Raw genomic sequence first — 25064 nt, forward strand, 5'->3', positions numbered from 1 at the left:
TGCTCTCCTGAACACCCGTGAAGAGCTGCTCTCTAACCTCAACTCCAGCTCTCCCTCGGTCCTCATCCCCCTTGACCTTTCCTCTGATTTCGACACCGTCAATAACGCCACCGTGATCCACACTGTGTGAACCAGGTAATCATGGATCAGGCCCTGGCATGGCTGAACACATTCTTCCTGCACCATCCCTCCCATGTCCAACTTGGGTCTTTTTCTCTTCACCACCTCTCTCTCTCAACCTATGGTGTACCCCGGGGCTCTATCCTTTAATCCTGGCTCTTCAATGTCTATCTGGCCCATTCGGGCCACCTGATCTCCACCCTCTCAAACGTTCAGTGTTATTCGGATGACACTCTGCTCCCTTTCAGGCTTCCCTCAGCCTCCTCTCCTCCCTCGCTCATTCTGACTGTCTATTCGGGATTCAGAATTGGTGCACTTCCAATGATTTTTGCCTTAATGCCAGTACGACTGAGATCCTTCTCATTGGGACCTGTGCTCACGCTTTCCCCTCTCTGGCCGCCCTCCTTGGGCCCTCTACCCTAGACTTCCTACGAGGCATAAAACCTTGGCGTCCTCTTCGACTCCAGTCTCTCCTTCTCTCCTCACATCATGGACCCTACCAACAAGGCCCACTTCCAGCTGCACCGCCTCAGAGGTATTCTATCTTTCCTCACCTTCCACCAGAAGCTCACTGTCTCCAGAGCCCTGGTTTTCTCCAAGCTGGACTACTGCAACAGCCTTTCGCTCAATCTGCCTGCCGCTACTCTTTGCCCCCTGCAACTAATACAGAATAGTACTGCGAGATCTATCCTTAGCCTCAAGCCAGGGATAGTATCTCTCCAGCCCCGAAATCTCTTCACTGGCTCCCGGTGGCTGCAAGGATCAAGTTCAGGACCCTCTATCGTCCACATGGCTTTCTGGGGCCGGGGCCGCACTACATCCAACTCTCTTCCGAAATCCCTTCGCTCAGTTACCTCAAACTATCTGAGGGTTAGACGCTTGTCCAGTCAGAGAGTGGGAGGTAGATCTCTCTCTCCTCTTTAGGTGCCTCCCTCTGTAACGGCCTCCCTGCCCCTGTGGGACTTTAGCTAGACCACCTGAAGTTCCAGAAGCAGCTCAAGACCCTCCTTTTATCCTCTGCTTTCTCTCACGCTCCCTTGCTAACTTACCTATCTGCTGCACCAACTAGTTGCTTGGTTCCCTCAGTCTCTCACTGGGTACCAGGCTCCTCCACAACCAGTCTTCCTTGCACTGCCCCCTGGTATACTGCGCACTAAGGGGCTGCACTTACCTACAGCCGCACTGCCCTGGCTGCACTTACTCAGTGCCATACTTCCTGGTTTGCACTCCCCACCCCCCCCCCCATTTCTTTCCCTTGCACTTCCCCCTCTCCTTCCCCTTGCACTTCTATTGTCGCACTTGCATGATCCAAATGACACAAGATCTAGTAGGACTGTTTGTCTTGTCCTCCCTATGTTTTCCCTCCCTTGTCTTGTGGCACCTAGAAACACTTGTGCACAGGAGCGTTATAAATGCCATATATCATAGCAAAATGTCAATAAAACAGGCATCAGTTTGTCGTCTTAACCTCTGGATAGCAGCTATCGCCTGCAAAAAGAGCAATTACTGTTTGTCCACATGATCAGCATGTTTATGTGGTAGAAAAACCAAACCCCAAATAGTTAAATGTTGCAACTTTTTTTTGCTGGATTTTCTTTTCAATTTGAGTACATAATGCTCTTCTGCTCCCTCCCACTTTGATAATTTATTTTGCATCGTTAACTTCTATGCTTCTGCTAATCATAAACATTGTGTAGGTGTTAACTAGACTCTGTAGAGCACCAGGTGTCCTGTCTATGAGGACTGCATCATCTGCATATGAGAGAATATGTATTCTGCAGTTCCCGATGTGTGGGACATTAAAGGATGCTCACTCCATTGTCACCTGCAGGCCATTCACATAGATGTTCAATAATAACTGCGCCAGTACGCAAACCTGTCTTGGTTTCACCCGATGTAATCCGTACAGTTGGTGACTTCCTATTGGTTCCCACCGCCGAAACGTCTGCAGGAGCAGACTAATAGCCCACCAGATCCCCCCCCCCCCCTAACCAGTACACCCAACAGTTAATGGAACAACTATTGAGTTGACCAGCCTGGGGGAAAAGGGGAAGTGGAGAAAATAAACTGACAGGATTCTTCTGGTTCCCTTCAATCTCCCGACTACTCTGATCACTGGAACCCCTGTAAATAATACAGTGATGAATAGCTTTTACCACAATACTCTACTGCCTAGAGGCAATCTTTAATGTAGAAGTTCTTCAGACTTTACTTGTTTAACATACTTGAACTGAAGTGCTCACTGTGACTTCTGCATTTTCCTTAACGTTTGTTTTTAAAACTATTTACAGCTTGCTTTCTTTGACTGTGGCATAAAGAGATCTCTGCCTTGTATAAAAAAAAAGCCATATTTCTTGCCAAATCAGAATCATTCAACCAAAGAATCTCTAAAACTAACTCTAAATCTAGGGAAATGTTCACCATCTTTAAAGATCTTACCTCCCCTGCTAATACCCCAGATGAAATCACCAAAGACCAAGCTTGGTGTTCCAGCATTCAGGACGCTCTCATCAACAAAGTCAAAATGCTACAAGAAAAAATAACAGCCCAGCGCAAATCCCTACCCATCAGGGCACTCTATCCACACACGCCCCCCCACCTAAACCTCTATCTCAAATACCCCTCTTCGTCTTCAGAGACGGAAGTTACCAATCTACTCCAACTTATCAAACCTTCCACCTGCAAAGGGGACATCTGCCCCCTACCATCATTAAAGAATGTGCAGACTCACTCACCCCAATCATCACAGCATTCATTAATGCATCCTTCTCCTCGGAAATCGTACCACAAAGCCTAAAAGAAGCATGGGTATGCCCTCTCCTTAAAAGAAAAACCACCCTAGACCCCACTTGCCCCAAAAACTACCACCCCATAACTACCGCTCCCTTCCTCCTCAAAATCCTGGATAAAGCTGCCCACATCCAAATCCAACAATATCTGGAAGCCAATACCATCCTAGGCAGAAGACAATCGGGCTTCCGCAAAGATCATGGCACAGAAGAACCAAATCACCAAAATAATGGATACTGGCAAACCTGCCCTCCTCGATCTCTCCGCTGCGTTTGATCTTGTGGACCACGATATCCTCACCTCCCACCTATCCAATGCTGCCCATTTCTCTGACAAAGCCACCTCCTGGATAACCTCCTTCCTAGAAGGAAGTGCTATGAAGGTCTACTCTGATCAAGCCAACGCAGCCCCACCACCATCAACTGTGCAGTCCCACAAGGCTCATGTACTGCTCCTACCCTCTACAACCTATTCACCACACCGCTCTTTGACATGTTGGATGCACTCAGCATAGCATACACCAACTATGCCAACGACACCCAAATCCTCCTCACCCTTACTGGAAAATACGACCATGATGCAGAAACCCTCCTCCAGATATATGCCACCATTCAAACCTGGATGGCTATCAATGGCCTCTGCTTAAATGGGGATAAAACTGAGATCATCCTCGGCCCCAAGGAAATTCTCTCCAAACTCTACACTAAATACACTCATTTCACCATCGACCACACTAATCAACCAGTCTCTACATCTGTCAAGACCCTTGGAGTCTACTTAGACTCTCTCTCTCTGACAAGATAGGTCAGCGCCATATCTTCTGCCTCTGCTCACACCACTAAACTTATAACTGCCATAAAACCGTTTCTAACCACTCAAAACTGCCTATCCATAGCCAGAGCCACAATAGGAGCCAAACTCGATTTATTACAATGCCCTCCTGGCAGGCACTTCCTCTAAAAACATCAACAGGCTCCAAATAACACAAAACGTGCTCCGCGCAGCCCTATGCATTCCAAAAAATTACCATATTACCCAAGCCAGACACGCAGTCCACTGGCTCCCAGTCAAGGAAAAGGATCAACTTAAAAATGCTCACCCTCACACACAAATGCATCAATCTCTGCACCCCATCCTACCTATCCGAAACCATTTCCAAAAACATCTCTACCCGCCCTGCAAGAAGCCACCTTGCTAACTAACTCTGCGTACCCCCCATAAAAAGAGCCAACGCCGGCGGTATTGGCTTCCCCCACATAGCACCGAAACTCGCAAATGCCCTCCCCAACGCACTCAGAGCAGAGCCCTCCCTACTTGCCTTTTGCAAATCCCTCAAAACCACACTTTTCATATAACATGCTTCACACCCTGACACTCAAGCCCTCCTCACCCAGCGTACCCACAAGCTGCATTATTTATGCTATCTTACATGTACTTGTTATCCTAAGATGAACCACAATGCAAATATATACTCCATGCTCTATACAATGTAACCACAATATGAACCGTAATGCAAATATCAATGTAACTACTAAGCCTTCCTTTGTAACCATCCTAGCGCCAAGATGCCTTTGGCGTACTGTACGCTTTATAAATCTGCATAACATAACGTAATGTGTACATGCAACAGTGCCACAATTCCCCTGGGCTGATGTGAGCTTTAAAAATACGAATAAATAAATAAATAAAACCTAACGCTATTCTATTTTCCTGCTTGCTGCTTCTGCCACTAAAGGTTCTCAAAGTTTAAATTACTTCCTTGTTGCTGTATTCGTTCCTGTTCTTCACTTATCCACTATGACTCTTGAAACTACTGTTTGTTTCGCCTTATTCTTTACATGTACATTTCTGAATTTCTTTTGTCATTAGTTTTCTTTTTGCCAAAAGTGTTTCTTGTGATTAACAAAAGAAAAGAGAATCCACATGTAAAGCAATGCCGTTTGTTTGTACTTTTCATTACAATTTAGATAGATTTGTTCTGTGATCGAAGAGTCACCAATGGCGAAACATCAAAAGGTGTCCACAGTTTGTCAACATTTATTTATAAGACAAATCAGAAGTACATGTTTAAGTACCAAAATTAAGGAGTGATTAAAAAAGTATATACAAAAATTTGTAGATACAGTAAACACTGAAACAATAGTGAGTGAAAACATGAAAAAACGTTTTTAAATTTTGTGAAACAACAAAAGTCAGATGATGGAACATAAACATTCAGAATAATGCTAACCAACAAAAAAAACACATTGATTGGAATCAAATCTTCATGCGTATTCCTAGATAGTAGACCTATTCCTACTATATAAAGGTATCACAGTCATAATTTATTGAAGTCCTGATTTGTTGGTTTAGAATGTGGTAGTCGTCTGGCTCCATGATCACATGATCAATAATCTGCCAACGTGTGTACCTGCACGTCTAAATATTTTAGAACAGTGCTTCATAAATTATTTCAAGAGGAGTTATTCATACAAAGAAATGTAAAAATTGGAGTGAGCACTGAAACACGTTTCAGCTTGCCAGAATTGGCGGCATCAATGTTCAGCCTTCCTCAGGGCAGATGAACCTCTAGGTCCTAAAATGGAAGGGAGGCAGAAAAAAGATACATATGTGTATCAGTGTTGTGTGTAAAACACAAAAATCCGTTTCCCTAAACGAACATTCTAAAAACTGCTACAAAGTAATCAAAATAAGATTTCACTCAATACTCACCCTGTAACTCTGACAGGGTTACGAGAAGCGTGTGACCTTGTTTCTGAATACACAGAGTTCTATGCACTGGTTGAACTGACTTGCATGTGTGCCTGTTGTTTTCTCCGGGGGGGATCAGGTCCCTAGAGTAATAAAGGTATAGAGTTGTGGGGCTCAATCCATGTCTAATTGTATCATTTTCAAGCACACAAAGATGTGAAGTTGAACAAATTTAAGGTTGGTGTGCTACGTGTATATTACCTTGCATGTGGTTCCAAGGGTTATTCAAGATGTCTGGCAGGGTCCCCTTAGTTTTAGTTCAGGGTTTGCATCCAAATTAGAGATTTGAATATCTGAAATGATAAATATGGAAACCGAATGTTTGGGTTCAGTTGGCTCATGTGTACATGGCCATGTGTAATGATGCAAAGTCATGTGGATGTGGACCCCGTAGGTGGTTAGAATTGTGCAAGTTATGATGTACAAAAGATTGGTTGGGAGTTAGCCAATTGTTTATGGAATCTCTCAGATGTATGAGACCGGGCACATGCATAGCTTTCTTATTTGGAGAGATAAGTAATCTTAAATAGATTGCACGGAGCGTGTTGATTTTTAAACTGGTGGTGCATCGAGCACGTACCTGTGAGTACTGGGATCTTTGTTCGGAAAGCGGCAGGGAGTGTTACTTCCCCGTCCAGCGGAAATGGATTCCGGAGGCATTCGTGTCCTATAGAGGTGTGCAGTTTGCGCAATTCCTCTTTCTTGCTACGGTTGGTAACGTCAGACTGGAGGCTGTAAATCTATGTAAATAAAAGCCATCTTTTCAAAATGTGAGAGTGAACTCTAGTGTCGGGTATACATTCGCTCAAAGGGATTACTTACTCAGGTAGTCCCTCGTACAGTACGGGCTGTGTTTCTTGTAACAGTAAAGGACTCGCTCTTCGCGCTGCTTTGCAATTTCGAAACAAGGAAACATGCGCTCTCAGCTGCTCGCCGCGCCTGCCTGTGCAGATGAACGGATCGTGTTGTCCCAATAAGATCTGTAATTAAGTAACACGCGCATGCGCAACTGATTTGCGGCAGCTGACTTGCTGTGTCCTCCTATTCCGTAAAGATAATTCTCCTCTCATGAACCGCACACTCAGCGTCTGAATCCGGTCTCCACAAAAGCTGTATATTTACTACTATGACATAGCTGGCCTCAGGAACATGAACGAGACTCTTCCTGAAACCGTTACACGTAGACCTATGCCACTATGTCTTTTCCTCAAACGCTAATGCGGCTTCCAATACGACGCAGTGCACTAACTTGCATTGCAATGCTTAAACTTGCACGCTTCACAAACTCAGGATGAGAAAATAAACTAGGAAGGTTCAATAAAACGGATAGTCCTCTTCAGACTTCTTATTAAACAATATCTTCAGCAAATTCTTTTTATTTATTTTTTTTTAATTTTTATTTTGGTTGGCTAATTAACCTTTCAAAATCTTTTTAAGCAATTTTCACTTGGTTTTAACTTTGAACAAGTTTTTTTTAACAGTCACTTATCTGAATGAAGTCTCGGCCTCTTTCTGATGTCTTTCCTTCCTGAAGTGTGGTTTCTTTACTTTGGTTTCTGTAGTCTTCTAGGGAGCTCTTGAGCGCTGTGACCACTCTTAATCGGGACTTGAATGAAAGGCAGTTTAGAACTCTCCAGAGGTTCCAAACTGCATCACACTGGACTGTAGCCAACTGTTGCTGAGCAGGAATTTCACCATAATTGACTGGGAGAATTGCAGCTGGCTAACATGAGGTCAAGGAAATATTGTGTACACAACCCAAACATAAACTAAAATAGCAGTAGAAAAGCCTCCAGTACGCAGGAACCTGACACTTCCCTGTTTCTCACTGATTAAATGGCCCAAGGTGTCCCTCGATTAACCAGGTCGAAGATGGTGGACAAATCTATGAATGCCAACTAGACTGGAGTATTGTCCCAGCATGCATATTTTGCAGTTACCATATGCAAGTTTAAAAAAAAGCCTGATTTAAAACTCCTAACCATTCCTTAAATCCCAATTGTGGGTCGGCCATTAAACCACCATCATTTAACTATGCTTGCCTGTTTGAGTACAACAAGCGCCCAAAAATGTTTTGAACTCCCATCTTATAGGGATATCAGTCTGTATGAAGAGAGGGGAAACCTGAAGGTGTCTCACCTGCTAGTACCCAGAGATCTGTCATCCAGGTGGCCTGAACACGGCCATCGCTCTAGGATCCAGTTCCTGGGGTGGATCAGTGGGGGAGGACCACCTGGATGGGGAGGTCTTTGGGGAGTGGAAGTGGGACATGAAGGGTGAGACTTTGTACCCCCTTCGTTATAACACCTTTTCCCCAGCCTATCCCGTAGGATATTTAGAATCTCTACCCCCAACCACTCCTTCCGATATGAACACTTTCTCACACAGTGAAAGACAACAGACTAGCACCAGAGCAGTTTACCTGATATGTCCCAACTCAAGGGTCCGGCAGAGTCGGGCAATTGCCAATAACTACACACACACCTGACTGTCCTTTCCTTTCCCCACAGATATAAAAGGCAGAGCACGAGAGCACACTTTGTATTGTAATTTGTAAAGCGCACGGTCGCCCGGAGGCGGCATGGTGCTAAAGAAAGGGGCTACTCAGCCGAGCAAAAAAACGATGGAAGACCAGGGATTAAAACACGTAGGTTTTCAGAGCTCTTCTAAAACCGAGATGGTCAGCGGTGGCTTTCAGTGGCACAGGGAGGCTGTTCCACAGTTTAGGAGTGGCAATAGAGAATGCTCTGCCACCAAGCCTTTCGCAATTAGCTCTCGGAACGGTCAGATGGTTAGAGCTCGTGGAGTGGAGCTCCCGACCCGGTAAGTATCTGGTAAATTTAGCCTGTAGAAATTCGGCACCATGTGCATGAATAGCCCGGTGAACGATGCACAGAGACTTGAAATGGATTCGCTGCTTCACCGGCAGCCAGTGAAGTTGGCGTAGAACTGGCGTAATGTGGGCCCCATAAGGGGAGCCAGTGGCTAGCCTGGCTGCAAGGTTCTGCATTCGCTGGAGACGATGGATGAGGCCAATCAGTTGTGCCAGGTATAGCGAATTAGAGCACTAACACAGCCACCACGGGAGGACAAAGGGCTTCAGGGATCAAAGGCATGACCCTTTTAAGTACCCGGATCTGATGGTGGGTGGACTGACAGACGGCTGCCACCTGGTTAGCCATAGATAAGGAAGCAGAGAGGATAACCCCTAGGTTCTTCACCTTACTAACTGGGCTAGGTAAAGGGCCCAGCGAGCATGGCCAGAAAGAAGGGGTCCATAGTAGGCAGTAGGAGGACGTCCTACCACCAATACCTGTCTTGTCCCCATTTAGCTTTAACCAGTTCTGATCCATCCATATCCCGACTGCTCTAAGACAGTCATGGAGGCAAGCAGCAGCCTTGGATTGATCCTGATCCAAGCGAATTAGGATTTGTCATCCGCATATGAGTAGCAGTTAAGCCCATAAGAACGGATGAGACAAATCAGGGCCCAGATATATATTAAACGAGATCGGAGATAGAGAAGATCCTTGGGGGACCCCACAGGTGAGAGAGCATGGAGTAGATGGAAAGGGAGGCATTGCAAGAGTCTGCGTGCGATCAGAAAGAAAGGAGGTGAACCAGGCAAGAACAGAGCCGGAGGTGCCGATCTGGGAGAGGAGAATGGAATGGTCTGCCGTGTCGAATGCGGCAGAGAAATCTAATAGGATCAAAGCCCCAGCTCTGCCAACATCGACAAGTCTGGACAAGTCCTCTTGCACAGAGACCAGGACACCCTCAGTACCTCTACCTGGCCTGAAACCAGCCTGTGCATAGTTAAAGACGTTAGAGGACTTTAGGAAAGAAGACAGTAGAGGGGTAACCAAAGATTCCAAGAGTTTAGAGAAAAAAGGAAGAAGAGAAATAGGATGGAAGTTAGCCGGAATATTGGGATCCAAAGAGGGTTTCTTCAAGAGGGCGATAACCCTCGCTGATTTCAACTCTGATGGTACCAGGACAGTCTGACATGAGGAGTTTATCGCCATTGTGATGTCAGATAAGATGTCGGGGGCAATCGTTTTCATCATAACAGCCGGAATAGCATCCTCAGGAGAGGATGATTTGATCTTTTCGATGGCTGCCAAGACTTCTGCTTCAGTGAACAGAGGGAAGGAGGACCAACTCGCGGGAGTGTCAGCGGGGAGAGAAGGGACAAAACAGGTAGTGTCACGAGGCAGTAAAGCAAGAGATTTAGCGATGTTAGCGCAAATAGCATCAATTTTTGTAATGGAAAAAGAAGCCAAGTCAGTGCACAATTCCTGGGATGGTTTAACCATAGAGTTGACCGACTCCGAGGAAGCTAGCGAGTGCACAGTAGAGAGGAGAGGTTTAGGTTTGCACAGCGCGTGTTCGATTTTCTGGCCGAAGAAGTTAGATTTCGCCAGTTTTACGCTGGTCAGATAAGTGGCCAAGTTAAGATTATTTAGCACTCTAAGTGCGGGATCATAGCATGCTCGCCATTTGCGTTCAGCTTGTCTAAGTTGGAGACGGGATGCTCGAGGCTGATCCGTGAACCAAGATTGAGCGGGTAACCTGCGACCGAGTCATTTTCAAAGGAGCATAAAGATCAGAGAATGAAAGAGGGACGTCAAAGATAATGCCTTCAAAGGGGCACAGGTAGAAGTAATATGGGTGCTAAGTGCCTTCGGGTCGACTGAACGCCATGAGCGTCGTCATAACTTAGGAGGAAGGGATTTACGGACAGAGGTAATGGATACAAAAGAGCATGAGACCAAGTAATGGTCCGACCAGGTCACTGGTTCAATCAGACCAGGGCACAGTAAAGTATCTTTAGCAAATACTAAGTCAAGGGTGTTACCATGTATGTGAGTAGGGGCTTGCACCAGTTGGTGCAGATGTAAGTCCGAAAGGCGATCAAAAAAAGACATAATTTCAGCAGAGATGGGCATGTTAAAATGCAGATTAAGATCGCCTAGAATTACGAGATTAGAGAACTGAAGATTCAGATTTGCTACCAAATCAGCTAGATCTGAGGGTGGTAAAGGAGTAGAAGATGAATGGTCCGAAAGGGCATAAGAGCACACCAAATAAAAATAGCTTCCATGTTAAGTGTATGGGGACAAGGTAGCTCAGTGATGGTGTATTTACCATTAAAAATAACAGCAACCCCCCCCCTTTTTCGGGGGTGGACGGTCGCGATGAATGATAAAATAGGAGGATGGAATAGCTTGGACTACAGCAGATGTAGAGCTCGGTAAGAGCCAGGTTTCAGTTAGGCATAACAAGTCAGGTTTCCTGCTAGTAAGCAGATCCCAAATCTCACCAGTATGTGCTGGGAGGGAACGAGTATTTAATAAGCAGAGAGTAGGGGCATCCGTTATGATCTCAGTAAGATCGGTCTTAATAGTAAGAGGGGGGTTTGCAATTAGGCTGGAGTGACTCCAGCTAACTGGCCAGGAGGTGTCAGCAGGTGCCAGGGAAAGCAGGAAATCTGTCAAGGGTGCCCTTCCACCTCTTCCCGGCACAGACTGCACAGACGGGCTTGCCTCAAGCGTCTCGAGCAAGGCCAAGTGCATGAGGAAGCAGCTATTACAGGACAGCAGTTCAAGCGGAGGAGAAAGGCGGCTAGACCTGAAAGGATGACAAGGAGGGAAGTGCCCTTTTCAACCCAGACCCACGAAGCCTCTGTGAAAGGAACAATAAGACCAGGAACTACAGCTGGCATGTGGTGTGACCGATGTCAACAGTGCAGAAGGCCCCATCGCACTGATAGCCAAGGTGGGTAGAAGTGCCTGCCGCCGTGGTACTGTCCTTGACTCCAGAGGCAAGAAACGCAAACAAGTTCAGCACAGCCAGTGAGTCAGAGAGCTGATAGTAAACTGCCCTGTGTTGAGCCCAAGGTTGCAAATGGCAACATTATATGAACAAAGAACTTGCCTGTGATTTGAACTTTTAGGAAAGCCCAGTGAAGGACCAGCTGCAGAGTGGTCCGGCGCCACATGGGTGCTCATTTGAAGGACTCTGGCTGGTGCCCTTTGTTGAAACTACAAATACCAAGAGGCCCTAGGAGAGGCCGGCGTGAGGTGTCAGTGGTCATACAAGTGTCAAGCCACAAACCCCTTGTACAATCGAAAGTCTGACACGTCAAGAGAAAAGCCAAGGGGACTGAATCCGGCATTGTGATAAAGCAAAGTGAACTGTGTATTTGGCAAACATGATCCCAGCTGAGGGATGCCTGCCAATCTGGGTGAACCATAATACATCCATGAACATTGCTGACAAGAGTGAACCTGACACAGGGATGCCCACAGTGAATGGTTGTTTAAAATGATATTGAGACTCTTGAATGTTAAGTTACTGATATTTTGAATGAAAGACCGTAATGAACCCGACTGAGGGAAGCCAACGTTGCAAGATGGATCGGAGCCCGGTTGAGGGGATCCATGGGTGAAGAGAAATCACCTGACGTGAAGATTACTGAAATTAACTTTTTTGTTTATGGCACATCAGGCCCCCTGAGGCAAGAGACTTTGTGTGAAGAGACTTGGCCACACAAGGCTCATGATACTTTGGAAACTAACTGTAAGCTCGTGCTGGAGAAGCCCAGGAGTGTGCTGTGCTCAAGAGTCCCGCCTTGTCCCATGCTAAATACGTATGGAAGGGAGACCCCAGCTACACCATCCAGTTTTATCATTTTGAGAACACTTTTCTTGTGAACATTATCCTACTACTTTATAGCACAGCAGTAAGGATTGGCAATCGTTTTATTTTAGTATAGGCCCTTTTTATTTGACTAAGACACCACTAAGGCGGTATTATTTGATGGTCATAGCTTGCTCCCATCTTAGTTAGGGTTCGGTTAGGCGTTTATCTCACCCATTATACAGTTTAATATACACCCTTGAACTGTGATCACTTGTGTCCGTCTTACCTTGATACCATGACTTCCTTAAAACTTTATTACACCTTTTTACAGATTGGTACGATTATTGTTCTTTGCCATGTACCACCAACATAGATCGGATCATACAAAGTAGACTGATCAACCAGAATGCCCACCTCTCCAAACCTACACCAGGACCACAGAACAGACTGGACAGTTTCGCCCAAATGTGAAGAGGAATTCTTCATCTTGGTGAACAAAAGCAACAAGGTAAGCTCCCCAATGGACCCCTGTTTTCCTGACATCGACAAATCGATCTTTGCACAGGGTACATCTTCGGAGTTCTACCTTAACGTCTTCAATCTGCCACTCTCCACAGGAAGAGTACCACAAGCCTTCAAATCTAAGTATATCAAACCACTCCTCAAAGATGCAATGGGCGTGGTGGAAGACCTCTAGAACTACAGACCCATCTCAAATATTCACTACCCGGAAAAACTATTAAGAGACATAGGTCTATGAACAAGTACTGGAAAAAGTTGAAAAAAAACAACTATTGGACCAGGCAGACGTAGGCTTCAGACCCAGGAGAGGGACAGAGACGGCACTTCTCTCTATATCCACGTTATCCCTGCTACTCTTCAACATCTATATGACACCACTTATTCAGCTCATCAAAAGTCACGGCTTCACATGCTACGACTACGCAGATGATGCCCAAATCATTGGTACAATCTGCGATAAACAAGAGAAGAAACCAATGCTAATAGACTGTCTGAAAGAACTCTACCAATGGATGAACACTAACCTTAAAATTAACCCAGAAATCATTACTACACCAGACAACCAAGAAAACAACCAGTACATGCCAGGGCCCACAGAACTGGGAATGCCACCCACGCAGTCCAATGTAGTCAAAAACCTTGGAATCCTAATGGACAAGTTAACCCTAGAAACTCAAGTAAACACGATAATTAAGAAATGCTTCTTCCATCTTTACACAATCAAAAATTCTACCTTTCCTCTCCTTCACGCACAAAACAGTGGCCATCAGCTCCCTCATGTCCAGGATAGACTATGCCAATAGCATATACCTGGAATGCCATACTACTTACTGAGGAAACTGCAACGAATATGGAATGCAGCTGCCAGACTTCTCAAACTCTCACGAAGAGACCACATCACACCAGCGCTAAGGATGCTACATTGGCTCCCAGTCAAAAAACAAATCGCCTTTAAAACAATGTGCATAACACACAGAGCAATCCAGGGCCAAGGAGCGGAATTCATCCAAAAGAATATCCCCATCTACAAGCCAATAGGAAGACTTGGATCCAGTAACATTAGTCTAGAACCTAAACCATACACAAGGTAAAAATGTGGCGGATCAGCATTCTCTTACATAGCTGTAAAACTTTGGAACTCTCCACCCAGAGAAATATGAACTATGGAGAACCATCTAAAATTCAGAAAACATCTAATAACCTTGCACTTCAGCTCAGAAAGGGATGAAAAAAACTAAGCATCCGTGCACCATGAAACGAAGACACAAAAGAATGAGAGTGGTCAATAGGGTGAAACAGAGTTTGGGGTAGGCGAGAAGGGAGGGGCCTCTGACTGGGAAGGGTGGTTGAAGACCTGAAGTGTATCTCATCCCGATAGACGGCCAAAGGTGTAAATGGGAGTGAGTTGTGCCACTTAATCGGACCACTGAGGGTGAAAACTCATCACACATAAAGGAATGCGGCTGGACGCAGAAACCGTGCAACCCTCAGATGGACCGCGGGGTGTAGCACACCCATCACCCCGGGAAGATCCTGTGGAGGTGGTAATGGCTGCACACCAGAATGTACGACGGGGGAAGGGATATGAGCTGCATTTAGTCAGAACAGCGCTGGTAGGAAAGGTACTGCCACTAACTACCCGTACTAAAAACTCACCCTTCTACAAACACCTTCTAAAACTCTAAACTAAACACAACCATACCTCTACAGCACAACAAACTGCACCTGCTTCACAACGAAACAAGGCACATAGTCCTGCCCAACTCCACATGGTGGCTATTAATTGAAAAACACCTGCGTTCAGTGAACGGTTTCTCTGAACTGAAGCTGCCAACAGCACATCACACTCTCTTCCTCTTTTTCCAGCTCAGTCCTACTAACTTACCTGCCCTGCTTTACAGACCTGCCAGACCACCAAGAGACCACGCAGGTGGAATAGTGTGCGGTCTATGAACCTTTAACGTAACAACCTGTACAGGGTATAATTCCTGGAACCGAAATTGCATTCAATAATAGTAATAGATGCCCAAAGTTCTGCTGAAGATCCATCGGTATTTAATCCAGTCCCGAGCTTTTATTATGGTTTTGTAGAAGAATTCCTCTTTCAACCTCTACCTTAAGTCAAATTTACAACAGCCATTGCTAATGTCCGACAAATATTTTTCTTTGTCTTCATGGAGGTGACTTTCATCCTAAATATCATCCCAAAAGTGTTCATGTTCCCGACAGTATATGTTGGTTTCAATTTGTTGACGTTAGGACGTGTTACGGCTATTTGACAGTGATTTAGAAATTGCCACAATTAACTTCCCACAATGCCTTGTTTAGTTCTAACCACAATTATTCCACTAGTCAAGACTTTCCTTTGCTCCTTAATTGTTTGTAATTTTTACACCTATGAGCCACTTCACACTTAAAAACCTCCTTCCCTTTTAGGGCCTTCCATCATAACTTGCATGCACTTCTGTACTCTGTTGAACCAGCCTGTGTTCTGTTTATTTGTGGTATGTTTGATCAACTTTATGAATATCGTTCCTAAAACTTCCATCAGAAGCTGAAAATGATCATAGTTAGGTGTAAATCTGTTTAGACAATTCATAATCTGTCATAACTGGTCCTAGAAGTTTCCGTTGTAAAATTCTGTATTTAAAGCCTCCCAACTTGTTTGCATTCTACCTGTCTCCAATTCCCTTCTGGATAAACCACTACCTTCCATTGATACTCATTATGTTATTGTGCATTTGTATAGCACCTTATATACCATTGGTATGATCTCAAAGCCCTTGGGGACCATAGTCCTGATCATTGGAGAGAGTATACAGAGACGTAGACAGGGTAGGGCCTGAGCAGGCAAGGCCCACTCAAAATCTGTAAATGCCCACCCAGCAGTGCTGCGTGGGCATTTACAGATGTTAATGACACTGTGATGGGCCCAACTACATTGGCTTCAGGCCCCACTTGTTAGACAATCCTTTCTGTGCCTCTGGTATGGTAGGCTATAGTGCTTGGGTGCACTCTGCATGTGTCCAGCCAGTGCGGTTGGCGTGTCAGTGGCTGCATTCTAACGCAAGCTGCAGTGTGATGGTTGTTAGATCACTGGAATGTGAGCAGCAAGCTAGTTGGACTCAAGAGTCTTCATTCTGGCGGCTTTGGCCCTGTGTAAGAGATTTGTGTGCCGCTAGGCCGATTTATGTTTGTGAGGTATAGCTACAATCTGTCATGCTGTTAAGGTGTTCATGGAGTAGTGTAGGTATGTGTGCAGATAGGCCGAAATTTATCAAGGGGTATAGCTGTGCTCTATTGTTTGGTGTAAAGTGGAGAGTGAGCATACTGGGATGAGTGACTGACTGTGCTTACAGGTAGGAAGCCTCGGATTCCTATTACTTTGGGAGCCCAATGTGTATGTCGTGTCTGTCCTGGTCGTTTGTGGTAGAGGATCTCGGAGTCATATTCTACAGATGGTGCGGGTATGTTATCTTCGTTCAGTTGGCGGGTCCTCGAATCTGAGGCTCTGTTTTAGGAGTCATAGGGCCCATTTTCCGGGTCCCTTGTCATGGCTTATGGCGGGGGCTGGGTAACTCGTTGCCATGATGGTGGTTATAGATGTGAAATATATGGAGTACTGATGATAGCAATGGATTATGGTTTCTTTCAGGTTGAACAAGATTATTATTTTTAAATGATCAGATTGTCTGTGTAGTATGTGCTATCCATTTGGGGACCCCGAACCCTGCACTATACAGGTGGGATATGCATGGAGAAATAGTAAGAGTGGCACAGCATATCTGGTTGAGGCTAGTGACGGAATCTCATATTTTCAATAGCATTGAGTGTTTATTGGTCCCGATTTATGCAGATTGTAGTTTATTCTAGATTCAGCATATTTAGACAAGATACAAAATTGCTATCAATTTCCAACAGTATAGGTGTTTGTCCCTGGGAGTGGTGAGCCACACTGCTCCCTCATAACCCTGGCCAAATCATAAAACCCGCTTTTGCCATGCAGGAACATTGTTGGATTTGTCAAGATTTTAACTATCTGGTTGGACTTGGTGTTCAGACCTCCGAGTGCCACCCATGTTATGTTAGGGATAAGAGCTTGTTATGCACCCTCATTGACTAGTGGTCTGCCCAGTATCCACTACAGTTCACATCTGAGCCTGAGGCATTCTGGTCGAAATAAGCTATGTTAAGGTAGAAAGATTGAGAACTCCATTCAAGTAGATGTCATTAAAAACTTTTCACCAGTACAAAACTAGTGGGGAACCAATATGCAGCAATACACATTTGTTAAACTACTTTGAAGTTAGGCACTGGCAGTTAAGATATTATGCATCTGGCTAATATGGCCTCCAAAAAAGCTAGAAGAAAGTTAAACAAGTGATTATTGCTTGCAGACACAAAGATGGTCGAAGTTTTTTTTTATTTCCACCCAACTGACATATCTGTATCGAACAAAAGCCAGTCACTTCTTTAATTAACAGGTTGCTAGGTACTGTTACTCCACGCTTCCCAAATTGTCTTTATATGCATCTTTGACAGTGACTCAATTAAGATTGAAGTCCACAACTAAAAGGCTGCAATTGTTTAAACTTCAGTTCCATAATCTTAAAATTGACGGGATGGGTGAACAATTGGAAAAACGCATACTTTTTTTTTTTATTTATTTACTTGTGTGTAATCAAAATATGATTTTTACAAGGCTGAACATCAAACATCAAATCTTTTCTTTCTTCTTTTTTTTCTTTTTTTTTTTTTTAAATTTCGCTGTGTCCCACGGCGTTGATTTTACTAAACGCTGCTTCCAACAGTTTAGCTGAGGCTATCACCCAACAGGTTTTCTCCCCTGAAATGAGACGACACCACCAAGTATTTTCTTCTATCAGATGGGGGTCGAGCCAGCAAGGTGATGGAAAAGCGGTGCGTTCATTCGTTAAGGAGGGACAATGCAAAAGAAGGTGACAAACTGTCTCAATAGAGTCTGAGTCTTTGCATAGCCTACAGCTTTTTGTGGCTGTTTGTCTTATTGTCAAGATTTCTCTTGTGTGGAGTAAATTCAAACGTGCTCTTAAGAAGGTAGATCTTAATTTTCTGTCTGGAAATTTCGAACAATAGGCTACAGGAATGTGCAGTCTATTGAACGTAGGAGGAAGATGTGTCAGCAACTTGCATGCTTGTACTTGGTCGTTGGTTGTTATTCAATCCAGATCCTTCAGTTTTTTGGCGACTCTAACTGGGTTGGTGATCAGATCGTCCACAGAGCACATAATCTCCTGCAGTTTATTTTTTTGGCGTTTAACCCAGTTCACAAAAGTGTTGCATTCTGAGGAAGCCATCTCTTGGGCGATGATGTTGAAGATAGGGAGACCGTCTGTTATAAGAGTCTTTCTAAATGGAGCTAAAGACGAAACATTCACCGTGGCACTTAGTGATAGAAGGCCCAGCTCTCTTCTTACGGCCGCAATAGGAACAGAGTTAGGAAGGCCGAGAACAGATTTCCAGATAAAGCCTTCCAGTTTCTGCCAAAAATAAGTAGGTATGGAAAGTGTGGCATCCATACCGTAAGTCAGTGCCGGAACCCTTTTTCCTTTGTAGAAATTAATGGCCGGAATCAAAGAGAATTTGCCATACTTGCGGTCCACCATTCTTAGTTGCGAAGTTAAAGATTTTGCTTTTGCCCAGAGATGGTCCTGCATTTTAGCGTCATGGGTGCTGCCATCAAGAATTACTCCCAGATATTTAAATTGGGAAACCACTTCAATTTTTGTTTGGTGGATCGACCAGGGCCTGATGATTTTCGTCGACGGGCGGTTTTTTGAGAAGATCATGATTTTAGTTTTTAGCTTGTTTATGGACAAGTTGTTTAATTCCATATATTGGGCTAAGTTTTACAGCTGGCGTTGGAGGCCAATGGGCGTCTGATCAAGCAGAATCATGTCATCCGCATATAAAATGCGGGATAGCTTGGAACCACCAACATTCGGGGGAAAAGAACGCACCATGTGTTCTGAGTCTTTGAAATCGCCTAAAAAAGCCAAAAACAGGGCCGGGGCCAAGGGACATCCCTGCTTGACTCCTCTTTTGGCTGTAATTTCCTTTGACAGCGACCCTTGTTTGTTCAGACGAACCATAAGCGTGGTGTTCGAATGCAGCGCCATTATTGGATTCAGGATGGCCTCAGGGCAATTCCAATATTTCAGCTTATTCGACAGCAGCTTTCCATCTACTTTATCGAAAGCCTGCGATAGGTCGATGAAAGCTGCGTATACCGTCGGAGCCCCTTGTTTAATTTTTGCCTTCAGGATGTTTAGAATAAAGATGATAACTGTCGTGCTTCCGTTCTTCTTGAAACCGACTTGAAAGGGATCTCTGCAGGGAGCCGAAAGCGCCCAGCGGCGGAAGTGGTCCAGCAGTAGGGAGGCGAAGAGTTTTCCCAGAATATCCAGCAACGCAATGGGCCGATAGTTATCTGGTTCTTCTCGGCTTCCTTTTTTGTAGATAGGTATTACTATGGCTTTGGTCCAGGATAGTGGGATTTTCTTGGTGTCAGCACAGTGTTTGAACAGAAGGCTAACGAAGGGAACTTATTCCTTGATATGAGTTTTAAGATCCAAGTTTGAAAGGCCATCGGGGCCCAAGGCTCGAGAGGATTTTTTTAAACTTCTGAATGGCCCTGGATATGTCTGCTTTATCGGATAAATCGGCCCAAGGTGACTGCGTCGGCTCTACTCGCAGGTTTCTTGTAGAGTGCGGGGACGCAAACAGTGCTGTAAAGAATTGAATCCAGGCCGTTTCCGCCACTGCATTAATCATGTTGTTTTCTATGTTGCTCTGCGAGTGATTTATCAAAATCCAAAAGTCGGCAGTTTTTTTTTTTTTTAAATGATAACTCTTAGCAGTTTTTCTGCGTCGTTTTGATAAATGGCTGCTCTCCTTGATCTTATTCAAGCTTTATAGATTTTCTTATGGTGATCCCAGGCGTCCCACGCTGCCCGTGTATTTTCAGAAGTTGCTCTGCGTTTTTGTTTTCTTAACTCCTTCTTTTTCGCTGCTATGAATTTATCATAGTTATGAGTGAAAGCTGGGGCGATGGTCTTCCCTGGACCCGACTTGGTTCTGTGTTCAATCAAAAGAGGAAGGTAGTTCAGCCTCTGTACCTTTGCGGAAGTGTTAGAAGTATTTGCTGTCTCCGCATATTGCTGCGTAAAAGACCGCACATTAGCTGCGGTGAGGCGAAGCCTGGTCTGTTGAAAATTCATCTCGATTGATGGGGAATACTGGTTACACATCTTGACATATGCTGACCATTCCAGAGTGAGCATATTATGATCACTTGCCTCGGTTTTCACCACCTGGTATTGGCGAGTTTCAGCGATTAAGGCCTGCGAGACAAAGATGTAGTCTAGAGTGGCCATCGACTGGCCTCTTTCCCAAGTTGGGATATGAATGTCTTTGCCCAGAATCCAAGCCGCATTGTGGAGCCCTCTGGCAGCCATAAGGTTCATCCATGTTTTGCCTCTGTTCTGCTTGGGTCGTGGGAGCATCCGCAAGAGCTTGTTGGTTAGGGTGGATGCATTTAGCATTAAGATCTCCACAAATTATCGCAAAGGGGGAGTTCCATTCCAGCATGATTTCATCCATGGTTTCTGCCATGGCTTGGCAGAAGTCTGTTACTGTTGTTCTTTGCGGATTCCAGTATGTAGTTATTAAGGCTAAAGGGTGATTGGTACGGCTTTTACTGTTTTGACATGTAGTATCACCTCCATAGTTCCACTCTATAAGGACTGCCAGAACCCCATACGACTTTTTCATGGTCTTGATGATTCTCAGGTTCTGCCCTGAGCGGACCGCAATTAAGAGCCCGGCGGACGGGCGGCCTAGCATGCCCTTGATAGCTGGCGAGATCTCGATTTCGTAGCCGTCCATAGATGGTTTTTCTTGGAGCCAGGTCTCTTGAAGACAGAAAATGTCAAATGATGATAGAGCTACAGAACTGGGTTACACTAAATGGGAGTGTCCTCTCGTATTCCAAGATGCCAGCGTCAAAGTCTTTTGGAGACACAAATCGACGGTCTTGGAGGATAGTTGCTATCTTGGGCGTTTAACACTTAGGGCGTCCTTGATCCAATTCCAGGGACCCCCTGATAGCAATGGTTTTTCCAAGATCTCAGATGTATCTTTGCTGTGCCTGTTTGGTGAGACTTGCCGATGTTTACTTTGGGTGTCGTTTCTTGTAGCCGGTGAATAGGCTCTGGTGGAGTGTCTCGAGCCGTATGCACGCAATTTGTCCATACGTCGTTCAGGAAGGGTATTCCTGTTGTTCTCATACTGTTCTCTTCTATTGGAGAAGTCCGATGCTACTGCCGCATATGTTCGTGCATGATGATCTGTTCGTCGAGATGGTTCCGGAGAGCAGGCATACTTATCTGTCCAGCGAGTTACTTCTGGTGAACGGCGTGTATGTTGATTTTGGCCCCTAGATGGTTTGGTTTTGACGCATACTAAACCTCCTAACACAGGACAAACGCATCACTTGATGCCACTAGCGACGGCAACTCTGATTGCAGCTACAGCCTTGCGCACTGTGGCTCTTGCACTATGAAAATGAATAAGCCCTAGCAAAGGTAGGAGACCTCCTCCAACACGCTATCCACTCTACGCCACACCTGGCACACATACCCCTGAGCACTAATGGCCTGGGCCAGAGCTTTTCTCCCCATGGAAACCACTTATTTTTATCCCATTGTGAACGAAATATCCACTCACCACTTGCATCCCTTTCCTCTCCACCACCCCTTTATCCTCAACACCTCCTTTCACCCTTAGCTCACATCTTCCTCTGTCACCAATACATATACCCTCAACTACTTGTAACACAAGGACTGTAACCGTTGCAAGCATCCTAAATGAAGTGGCTACCATCCACGCAACTGCAAGACCCCTACCACCATGACGCTCATGCAAGCATGATAATGGGCAGTGTGCCATCAGTTTTTGTTGGAGTCATATCCTTTTGTAGAACTGAACTGCTGTAGGGCAGAAAGAGCTGGTCCCAGAAATGTCAAACCTGCAGTAATAGATCGGAGTCCTTGTGTCGATTGAACTGGGTAACTAGTTTCTACAGCATTTTGAAATGGTAGAGACTTGGCATGAACCACTACATTAAAGTGTTATATTATTGTAAAGCACACCAGATCTGTTTAAAGTATCCAAGTGTCCAGTCTTTTAAAAATACATTTCCATGTGCACATCCCTGCATTAATTCATTTATGATTACTTTTTATATCATGATAACGAATAGCCTTATAATTATATGAAAACCCTCTCAATAGTTTTACCACCTGAGCAGGTGGCTCCTGGAGTTAGGTTTGAATGAATGTTATCCTGCCATTGTTTGCTTTCATATGGCGTTTTGTTTATCCTTTTTAAACAGATCTCCAGAACAAATGAAATCTAAACCAGCTGATCCCATAGATGCAGGAGCACTAATTGCTGAAGCTTTGAAAAAGAAATTTGCTCACAGATACAGATGTGATAGCATAGGTGAAGCAGAAAAAAGTATAACAGAAAAGCCTCTATCAAAACCCGATTTCAAGTCTACTCAGGATACTCCATTGGTGAGTGATGAACTGTGTTTTTTACAAGTCTAATCTGCTCGAGTTTATATTCAGTTTAAATACCTTGAAATTGGGCGGAAATGTGGCTTAAATCATTGAGTTGTCAACCTTAGAATTTGAAACTTGAGATTTTCACCACTTGACCAAAACATTTAAATTCTAGTTAAATTACAGTTGCCCTGTGCTTCAGATTGTGAACATATGTAATGTAAACCTGTAATTATCAATTTTACGGTATGCTGTCTAGTTCAGATCCAAAAACATTCCCTCTTCTCTCCTGCCCAGCTCCTCCTAACCTCATATTGTGCTTTCTGCGATCGCAATCTCAACATTCTGATTCTTTGAACATCGGGTTCCCCTGCTACAATAACTTGTTTTTATAGCAATATTGTATTCGATTTTTTTATCACGTATCCGCACGGAGAACCAGGACATCCAGTATGTTTGACAAGATTTTCAAGTACTAAAATGACCTTTGCCCAACCAAACCCAGCAATAAAGGTACCGAGAATCATTTGACCCCAAGAGCATGTTTTCAGTTCAGTCCAAATTTCATCTTGTGCATATAGAACAATCCTCTCTACACGCACTCACCCCTCCACCCTCTTCCCTTCTTTGCTTGTAAATCCGCTTTTGCATTATATGATCCATACTCATTCGCCCGTTTAAGACTTGACATTTCTGAGCTCTTCCATCGCCAGGCAATCCCGTTTTGCAACATTGGAGCAATTGCAACACGTTAATTTTCATATCTACTACAAGTCAGTTGTCCACAAATTTCATGCCTTATTAGTTGAGGATCTACAGATTGTTCCCAACCACGGACCCTATTTATTTCTTCCAAGATCACATCCCAATCCTGAAAGGACAAAACCACAGCGAGTGTAGAAAGCTAACTGTGTGTCACCTACGTTCGACACATAGCCCGTTCTCCCTCCTACCCCTTGTTTTTAGCAGCCTATCCGAGAAAACGTACACAGTGTATTATCTTGTATTGGCTCAACCTCAATTTAGCATTGACCTTAAGTTCCTTTGGGGCAGATGGTGCTTCCATCCAGTTCCCCCTTCTTTATTTCACCCAGGTCTGTCTCCAAGCATTGCTTTAATTTTGTAATGAATCTGTTATTTTACTCATAATTGCCCTAAATAATATAGATTGTCTTATTGGAAGTCTCAACTTGAAACTCCCACTGTTCCATTGGGGAGCCTTCAAGCAACCCTAGGCCCTCTTTTGAATGTGCTCAGATAGAATTGTGAAATGGCAGGTATTGCTAGGTCTTCATAGCCATATAGAACTTCTTTGAGCTCTACAAAGGATTTAAGATGTCCCATTAATTACGCCACCCACCATTAACATGCCAATCTCAGTCCTATATTCCTCTGGTAAAGGGGCATTATTCCATGGTGGGCTTACCGAGCATTCTGATCCTCTTGCCCCAACCTGTTCACTTATTCAATTCCTTCCATGTTTGCATCACCAGCCCGGCCGCCGGGGGTAGCATACAAACTGTTTGATTAACATATAACTGTTTGGTCAATTTGTGCAAGCCCGTTTTCTCTTTCTTCAACCTAATCTCTGGCCTACCTTTATTCACAACTACCCAATCATAGACAATCGCCAAATGTGACAACCAGTAACACTTAATTAAGTCTGATAACCCCAAACCACCTTCCATGGTCATCTACAGTTCTGGGCATTCTTTTCCCCAAAATACCTTTCTGATACCAAACTCTTAATTTGTTAAACTAAATCTTTGCAAGGGGGCACTAGAGAGCCGAACGGGATGGTGGCTTCCTAGGGAGCTCTGTGTGGCTCTGAATTAATCCTGTCTCATCCATCCTTCTGTGGTGCCCAATTCCACTGCAGCCAACGCTGCACAGATTCCCGAAGCCAAGCTGAACATTTTGATACCAAACTAGTCTCAAGACTACCAATATTGGCCAAGTTACAGGCAGATCCCTACGGCCCCCGACTCGAGTGAGCACATACCCCGTGTGGCGGGCAAGGCTGCGAGCTGAGGAGGAGGAGCCCTCGCGGTGCCCGATCCGTCACCACCCACGAACGCCCAGCCCAAGACCGCAAATGTACCATCTCCGAGGAGCTGAGCCATCTCGAAGAGGCGGGTTGACGTGCGCACCCTCGGCGCTTTCAGAGACACGGTTGTCTCCGTCCCCATGGTGGCTCGAGGCCCGGCCTGCTGTGCGGCCCCGCTGGAGGTGCAGGTAGGAACCCAGCCGGGCGTGCGCGACGCTTATCCTGTGCCCCGGCGGACCTGGGAACCTCCCGGCCCCATACGGCCTGCGCTGCCGACGATTACCTGCACTCCCAATGGACATCCATCACACGCCTCCCCCAGGTGGCAGCTGACCCCGCCGGGTGAGCTGAGGAGCCTCGCGGCGCCCTCGAGCCACTCTCCCTCAAAGTGGAAGCAAGCCGCGACCCTCCAGTTACAAATGCACAGTACGCCCCGACCCTCAAACGGCGTTGCACCGCAGTGCCATATAAAAAGAAACTGAACTGTTGGCTGCATTGCAGGGTGTGCACATAAATTAGGCCTTCCCATGGCCCTCTGAATGTAAAGGCCTGCGCGCGGCACGTCTGCTAAGAATATACCTGCA

The 25064-nt window shown here is 45.1% G+C and overlaps 1 protein-coding gene across 4 annotated transcripts in view; it reads left to right on the forward strand.

Annotated features, from left to right (window-relative positions):
- The window catches only part of MTFR1 (mitochondrial fission regulator 1), a 558490-nt gene that overhangs the window by 477757 nt on the left and 55669 nt on the right, over nucleotides 1–25064 (forward strand). For all 4 annotated transcript variants that reach the window (XM_069621121.1, XM_069621120.1, XM_069621118.1 and 1 more), the window contains one exon: nucleotides 22262–22445. In XM_069621121.1, coding sequence (XP_069477222.1) covers nucleotides 22262–22445 — 184 coding nt within the window. The remainder of the gene's footprint in view (nucleotides 1–22261; nucleotides 22446–25064) is intronic.

The sequence above is a fragment of the Ambystoma mexicanum genome, chromosome 5q (assembly GCF_040938575.1).
Source record: "Ambystoma mexicanum isolate Mex_15411 chromosome 5q, UKY_AmexF1_1, whole genome shotgun sequence".
Taxonomy (NCBI): domain Eukaryota; kingdom Metazoa; phylum Chordata; class Amphibia; order Caudata; family Ambystomatidae; genus Ambystoma; species Ambystoma mexicanum.